A 7936-nucleotide genomic window follows, 5' to 3' on the forward strand; every position below is an offset into this window, starting at 1 on the left:
CTAACCGCAGGTCTAGGATCAGGGACTGTATCAGAGAGTCCCAGAGTCGTTATTAACTCTCCAACCGCTCCTCTCAGTTGGCTCTAACCGCAGGTCTAGGATCAGGGACTGTATCAGAGAGTCCCAGAGTCGTTATTAACTCTCCAACCGCTCCTCTCCGTTGGCTCTAACCGCAGGTCTAGGATCAGGGACTGTATCAGAGAGTCCCAGAGTCGTTATTAACTCTCCAACCGCTCCTCTCCGTTGGCTCTAACCGCAGGTCTAGGATCAGGGACTGTATCAGAGAGTCCCAGAGTCGTTATTAACTCTCCAACCGCTCCTCTCCGTTGGCTCTAACCGCAGGTCTAGGATCAGGGACTGTATCAGAGAGTCCCAGAGTCGTTATTAACTCTCCAACCGCTCCTCTCCGTTGGCTCTAACCGCAGGTCTAGGATCAGGGACTGTATCAGAGAGTCCCAGAGTCGTTATTAACTCTCCAACCGCTCCTCTCCGTTGGCTCTAACCGCAGGTCTAGGATCAGGGACTGTATCAGAGAGTCCCAGAGTCGTTATTAACTCTCCAACCGCTCCTCTCCGTTGGCTCTAACCGCAGGTCTAGGATCAGGGACTGTATCAGAGAGTCCCAGAGTCGTTATTAACTCTCCAACCGCTCCTCTCCGTTGGCTCTAACCGCAGGTCTAGGATCAGGGACTGTATCAGAGAGTCCCAGAGTCGTTATTAACTCTCCAACCGCTCCTCTCCGTTGGCTCTAACCGCAGGTCTAGGATCAGGGACTGTATCAGAGAGTCCCAGAGTCGTTATTAACTCTCCAACCGCTCCTCTCCGTTGGCTCTAACCGCAGGTCTAGGATCAGGGACTGTATCAGAGAGTCCCAGAGTCGTTATTAACTTTCCAACCGCTCCTCTCCGTTGGCTCTAACCGCAGGTCTAGGATCAGGGACTGTATCAGAGAGTCCCAGAGTCGGAGGGATTATTTAGGATCTCGGATCAGCTTCCCCTCACTACATTTAACTATGATCGTATTTCAACACTGCTACTCTGAGTCAGACCAGCCTGTCCAAACCTTGGTTAACCTCTCTGAATCAGACCAGCCTGTCCAGACCATGGTTAACCACTCTGAATCAGACCAGCCTGTCCAGACCATCATTAACCTCTCTGAATCAGACCAGCCTGTCCAGACCATGGTTAACCACTCTGAATCAGACCAGCCTGTCCAGACCATCATTAACCCTCTGAATCAGACCAGCCTGTCCAGACCATCGTTAACCTCTCTGAATCAGACCAGCCTGTCCAGACCATCGTTAACCTCTCTGAATCAGACCAGCCTGTCCAGACCATGGTTAACCTCTCTGAATCAGACCAGCCTGTCCAGACCATGGTTAACCACTCTGAATCAGACCGCCTGTCCAGACAATCGTTAACTCTCTGAATACGATACCTGATCCTAGACTAACACTGCTACTCTGAATCAGACCATCCTGTCCAGACCATGGTTAACCTCTCTGAATCAGACCAGCCTGTCCAGAACAACGTTAACCTCTCTGAATCAGACCAGCCTGTCCAGACCATCGTTAACCTCTCTGAATCAGACCAGCCTGTCCAGACCATCGTTAACCTCTCTGAATCAGACCAGCCTGTCCAGACCATGGTTAACCTCTCTGAATCACACCAGCCTGTCCAGACCAACGTTAACCTCTCTGAATCAGACCAGCCTGTCCAGACCATCGTTAATCTCTCTGAATCAGACCAGCCTGTCCAGACCAACGTTAACCTCTCTGAATCAGACCAGCCTGTCCAGACCATGGTTAACCTCTCTGAATCAGACCAGCCTGTCCAGACCATCGTTAACCTCTCTGAATCAGACCAGCCTGTCCAGACCATCGTTAACCTCTCTGAATCACACCAGCCAGTCCAGACCATCGTTAACCTCTCTGAATCAGACCAGCCTGTCCAGACCAATGTTAACCTCTCTGAATCAGACCAGCCTGTCCAGACCATCATTAATCTCTCTGAATCAGACCAGCCTGTCCAGACCATCATTAATCTCTCTGAATCAGACCAGCCTGTCCAGACTAACGTTAATCTCTCTGAATCAGACCAGCCTGTCCAAACCATGGTTAACCTCTCTGAATCAGACCAGCCTGTCCAGACCATCGTTAATCTCTCTGAATCAGACCAGCCTGTCCAGACTAACGTTAATCTCTCTGAATCAGACCAGCCTGTCCAGACCATGGTTAACCTCTCTGAATCAGACCAGCCTGTCCAGACCAACGTTAATCTCTCTGAATCAGACCAGCCTGTCCAGACCATGGTTAACCTCTCTGAATCAGACCAGCCTGTCCAGACCAACGTTAACCTCTCTGAATCAGACCAGCCTTTCCAGACCATGGTTAACCCTCTGAATCAGACTAGCCTGTCCAGACCATCGTTAACCTCTCTGAATCAGACCAGCCTGTCCAGACCATGGTTAACCTCTCTGAATCAGACCAGCCTGTCCAGACCATGGTTAACCTCTCTGAATCAGACCAGCCTGTCCAGACCATCGTTAACCTCTCTGAATACGATACCTGATCCTAGACTAACACTGCTACTCTGAATCAGACCAGTAGAATAATAGTGAAGACATCAGTACTATGAAATAACACATTTGGAATCATGCAGTAACCAAAAAAAGTGTTAAGCAAATATCTACAGTGGGGAGAACAAGTATTTGATACACTGCCGATGTGCAGGTTTCCCTACTTACAAAGCATGTAGAGGTCTGTCATTTTTATCATAGGTACACTTCAACTGTGAGAGACAGAATCTAAAACAAAAATCCATAGAATCATATTGTATGATTTTTAAGTAATTAATTTGCATTTTATTGCATGACATAAGCATTTGATCACCTACCAACCAGTAAGAATTCCAGCTCTCATAGACCTGTTAGTTTTTCTTTAAGAAGCACTCCTGTTCTCCACTCATTACCTGTATTAACTGCACCTGTTTGAACTCGTTACCTGTATAAAAGACACCTGTCCACACACTCAATCAACAGACCCCAACCTCTCCACAATGGCCAAGACCAGAGAGCTGTGTAAGGACATCAGGGATAAAATTGTAGACCTGCACAAGGCTGGGATGGGCTACAGGACTATAGGCCAGCAGCTTGGTGAGAAGGCAACAACTGTTGGCGCAATTATTAGAAAATGGAAGAAGTTCAAGATGACGGTCAATCACCTTCGGTCTGGGGCTCCATGCAAGATCTCACCTCGTGGGGCATCAACGATCATGAGGAAGGTGAGGGATCAGCCCAGAACTACACGGCAGGACCTGGTCAATGACCTGAAGAGAGCTTGGACCACAGTCTCAAAGAAAACCATTAGTAACACACTACGCCGTCATGGATTAAAATCCTACAGCGCACGCAAGGTCCCCCTGCTCAAGCCAGCGCATGTCCAGGCGCGTCTGAAGTTTGCCATTGACCATCTGGATGATCCAGAGGAGGAATGGGAGAAGGTCATGTGGTCTGATGAGACAAAAATAGAGCTTTTTGGTCTAAACTCCACTCGCCGTGTCTGGAGGAAGAAGAACGATGAGTACAACCCCAAGAACACTCATTCATTACTCATTTAAGTCATTTAGCAGACGCTCTTATCCAGAGCCGTGAAGCATGGAGGTGGAAACATTATTCTTTGGGGATGCTTTTCTGCAAAGGGGACAGGACGACTGCACCGTATTGAGGGGAGGATAGATGGGGCCATGTATCGCGACATCTTGGCCAACAACCTCCTTCCCTCAGTAAGAGCATTGAAGATGGGTTGTGGCTGGGTCTTCCAGCATGACAATGACCCGAAACACACAGCCAGGGCAACTAAGGAGGGCTCCGTAAGAAGTATCTCAAGGTCCTGAGTGTCCTAGCCAGTCTACAGACCTGAACCCAATGGAACATCTTTGGAGGGAGCTGAAAGTCTGTATTGCCCAGAGACAGCCTCGAAACCTGAAGGATCTGGTCTGTATGGAGGAGTGGGCCAAAATCCCTGCTGCAGTGTGTGCAAACCTGGTCAAGAACTACAGGAAACGTACGATCTCTGTAATTGCAAACAAAGGTTTCTGTACCAAATATTAAGTTTTGCTTTTCTGATGTACAAAATACTTATGTCCTGCAATAAAATGCAAATGAATTACTTAAAAATCATACACTGGGATTTTCTGGATTTTTGTTTTAGATTCCGTCTCTTGCAGTTGAAGTGTACCTATGATAAAAAAATACAGACCTCTACATGCTTTGTAAGTAGGAAAACCTGCAAAATCGTCAGTGTATCAAATACTTGTTCTCCCCACTGTATGTATATGCAAATAAATATATATTTTGTTATATGGGGATATCTGCCAGTCTCCTAGGGATTTCTGTCAGTCTCCTAGGGATATCTGTTAGTTTCTAGGGATATCTGCCAGTCTCCTAGGGATACCTCTTAGGAGGGGCCTCCTCAAGCAACTGGCCTACGAACTCCCTAGTCTCCCTAGGAGACTAACAGATATCCCTAGGAGACTAACAGATATCCCTAGGAGACTAACAGATATCCCTAGGAGACTGACAGGTATCCCCAGGAGACTGACAGATATCCCCAGGAGACTGACAGATATCCCTAGGAGACTGACAGATATCCCTAGGAGACTGGCAGATATCCCTAGGAAACTAACAGATATCCCTAGGAGACTGGCAGATATCCCTAGGAGACTAACAGATATCCCTAGGAGAATAACAGATATCCCTAGGAGAATAACAGATATCCCTAGGAAACTAACAGATATCCCTAGGAGAATAACATATATCCCTAGGAGAATAACAGATATCCCTAGGAAACTAACAGATATCCCCAGGAGAATAACAGATATCCCTAGGAGAATAACATATATCCCTAGGAGAATAACAGATATCCCTAGGAAACTAACAGATATCCCTAGGAGACTGACAGATATCCCTAGGAGAATAACATATATCCCTAGGAGAATAACATATATCCCTAGGAGAATAACATATATCCCTAGGAGAATAACAGATATCCCTAGGAAACTAACAGATATCCCTAGGAGAATAACAGATATCCCTAGGAGAATGACAGATACCCTTAGGAGACTAACAGATATCCCTAGGAGAATGACAGATACCCTTAGGAGACTAACAGATATCTCTAGGAGACTGACAGATATCCCGAGGAGACTGGCAGATATCCCTAGGAAACTAACAGATATCCCTAGGAGACTATCAGATATCCCTAGGAGACTAACAGATATCTCTAGGAGACTGACAGATATCCCGAGGAGACTGGCAGATATCCAGAGGAGACTGGCAGATATCCCTAGGAAACTAACAGATATCCCTAGGAGACTGGCAGATATCCCTAGGAAACTAACAGATATCCCGAGGAGACTGGCAGATATCCCTAGGAAACTAACAGATATCCCTAGGAGACTATCAGATATCCCTAGGAGACTAACAGACTCACTCTTCTTCTCTTTCTCTCTCTCTGTCTCTCTCCCTCACCTCCCTCTCTCTCTCTCTCCCTCCCTCTCCCTCTCTGTCTCTGTCTCTCCCTCTTCCCTCCCCTCCCTCCCTCCCTCTCTCTCCCTCCCTCCCTCCCTCTCCCTTCAGATAAGGATGAATGCAGTAAGGATAATGGTGGCTGCCAACATGACTGTATAAACACGGTGGGATCGTACGTATGCCAGTGTCGACACGGATTCACACTACATGAGAACAAACATGACTGTAAAGAAGGTAGGTCACACACACACACACACACACACACACACACACACACACACACACACACACACACACACACACACACACACACACACACACACACACACACACACACACACACACACACACACACACACACACACACACAGCTCAGTCCCTCTGTTTTTCATAAACAGACTCTGGTTTCAACATCTGGTGGCCCCAAGGCTTCAAAGTGTGTGTGTTTGTGACTGAGTGTTTTTGTGTGTGTGTGTGTGTGTAGTGTGTGTGTGAATTGGAAATATAGATGTGCTTCTCTTGAGGTTACTGGATCAACTTTGTCAAACACACACACACACACACACACACACACACACACACACACACACACACACACACACACACACACACACACACACACACACACACACACACACACACACACACACACCCTCCCTCCCTCACAGTGACCCACTACCATGTGAAAACCTAACCAATCTGTCCTCTCCTCCCTCTCTCCTCCGTCTCTCCTCTGTCTCTCCTCCCTCTCTCCTCCGTCTCTCCTCCCTCTCTCCTCCCTCTCTCCTCCGTCTCTCCTCCCTGTCCCTCTCTCCTCCGTCTCTCCTCCGTCTCTCCTCCGTCTCTCCTCCCTCTCTCTCCTCCCTCTCCTCCTCCCTCTCTCCTCCCTGTCCCCTCTCCTCCGTCTGTCCTCCGTCTCTCCTCCGTCTCTCCTCCCTCTCTCCTCCCTCTCTCCTCCCTCTCTCCTCCCTCTCTCCTCTGTCTCTCCTCCCTCTCTCCTCCGTCTCTCCTCCCTCTCTCCACCCTCTCTCCTCCGTCTCCTCCCTCCCTCTCCTCCCTCTCTCCTCCGTCTCTCCTCCCTCTCTCCTCCCCTCTCTCCTCCCTCTCTCCTCCGTCTCTCCCTCCCTCTCTCCTCCCTCTCTCCTCCGTCTCTCCTCCCTCTCTCCTCCCTCTCCTCCGTCTCTCCTCCCTCTCTCCTCCGTCTCTCCTCCCTCTCTCCACCTCTCTCCTCCGTCTCTCCTCCCTCTCTCCTCCTCTGTCCTCCGTCTCTCCTCCGTCTCTCCTCCCTCTCTCCTCCCTCTCTCCTCCGTCTCTCCTCCTCCCTATCTCCTCCCTCTTTCCTCCGTCTGTCCTCCGTCTCTCCTCCGTCTCTCCTCCCTCTCTCCTCCCCTCTCTCCTCCGTCTCTCCTCCCTCTCTCCCTCCCTCTCTCCTCCGTCTCTCCTCCCTCTCCTCCGTCTCTCCTCCCTCTCTCCTCCCTCTCTCCTCCGTCTCTCCTCCCTCTCTCCTCCGTCTCTCCTCCTCTCTCCACCCTCTCTCCTCCCTCTCTCCACCCTCTCTCCTCCGTCTCTCCTTCCCTCTCTCCTCCGTCTCTCCTCCATCTCCCTTCCTGCTGCTTCATTTCCTCTTCCTCTCCGTCCCTGACCCCCTGCTTCCTGTCTGTGTGTGTGCTTACGTGTTTGTGTGTGCCTGGTTGGCTGCACGTGTGTGTGTGTGTGTGTGTGTGTGTGTGTGTGTGTGTGTGTGTGTGTGTGTGTGTGTGTGTGTGTGTGTGTGTGTGTGTGTGTGTGTGTGTGTGTGTGTGTGTGTGTGTGTGTGTGTGTGTGTGTGTGTGTGTGTGTGTGTAGCTGAGTGTAAGCATAAGGTCCACAGCCCCACCGGGACCATGAACAGCCCCAACTGGCCTGATAAATATCCCAGTAGGAAGGAATGTACCTGGGACATCACCACTACACCTGGACACAGAGTCAGACTGGTGAGGAACACACACACCTGGTCACAGAGTCAGACTGGTGAGGAACACACACACACCTCGTCACAGAGTCAGACTGGTGAGGAACACACACACCTGGTCACAGAGTCAGACTGGTGAGGACACCTGGTCACAGAGTCAGACTGGTGAGGAACACACACACCTGGTCACAGAGTCAGACTGGTGAGGACACCTGGTCACAGAGTCAGACTGGTGAGGAACACACACACCTGGACACAGAGTCAGACTGGTGAGGAACACACACACCTGGTCACAGAGTCAGACTGGTGAGGACACCTGATCACAGAGTCAGACTGGTGAGGAACACACACACCTGGTCACAGAGTCAGACTGGTGAGGACACCTGGTCACAGAGTCAGACTGGTGAGGACACCTGGTCACAGAGTCAGACTGGTGAGGAACACACACACCTGGTCA

At 49.7% G+C, this 7936-nt stretch overlaps 1 protein-coding gene across 1 annotated transcript in view; it reads left to right on the plus strand.

Annotated features, from left to right (window-relative positions):
• Positions 1-7535, plus strand: part of LOC124028500 (dorsal-ventral patterning tolloid-like protein 1) — a gene marked incomplete at both ends in the record, with an annotated part of 15938 nt that extends 8403 nt beyond the window's left edge. The window contains 2 exon segments of the mRNA XM_046340540.1: positions 5637-5762; positions 7374-7535. Of these exon segments, the coding sequence (XP_046196496.1) occupies positions 5637-5762; positions 7374-7535 (288 nt within the window).
• Positions 7536-7936: the final 401 nt, after the last annotated feature.

The sequence above is a fragment of the Oncorhynchus gorbuscha genome, unplaced genomic scaffold (genome assembly GCF_021184085.1).
Source record: "Oncorhynchus gorbuscha isolate QuinsamMale2020 ecotype Even-year unplaced genomic scaffold, OgorEven_v1.0 Un_scaffold_4303, whole genome shotgun sequence".
Classification (NCBI taxonomy): Eukaryota; Metazoa; Chordata; class Actinopteri; order Salmoniformes; family Salmonidae; genus Oncorhynchus; species Oncorhynchus gorbuscha.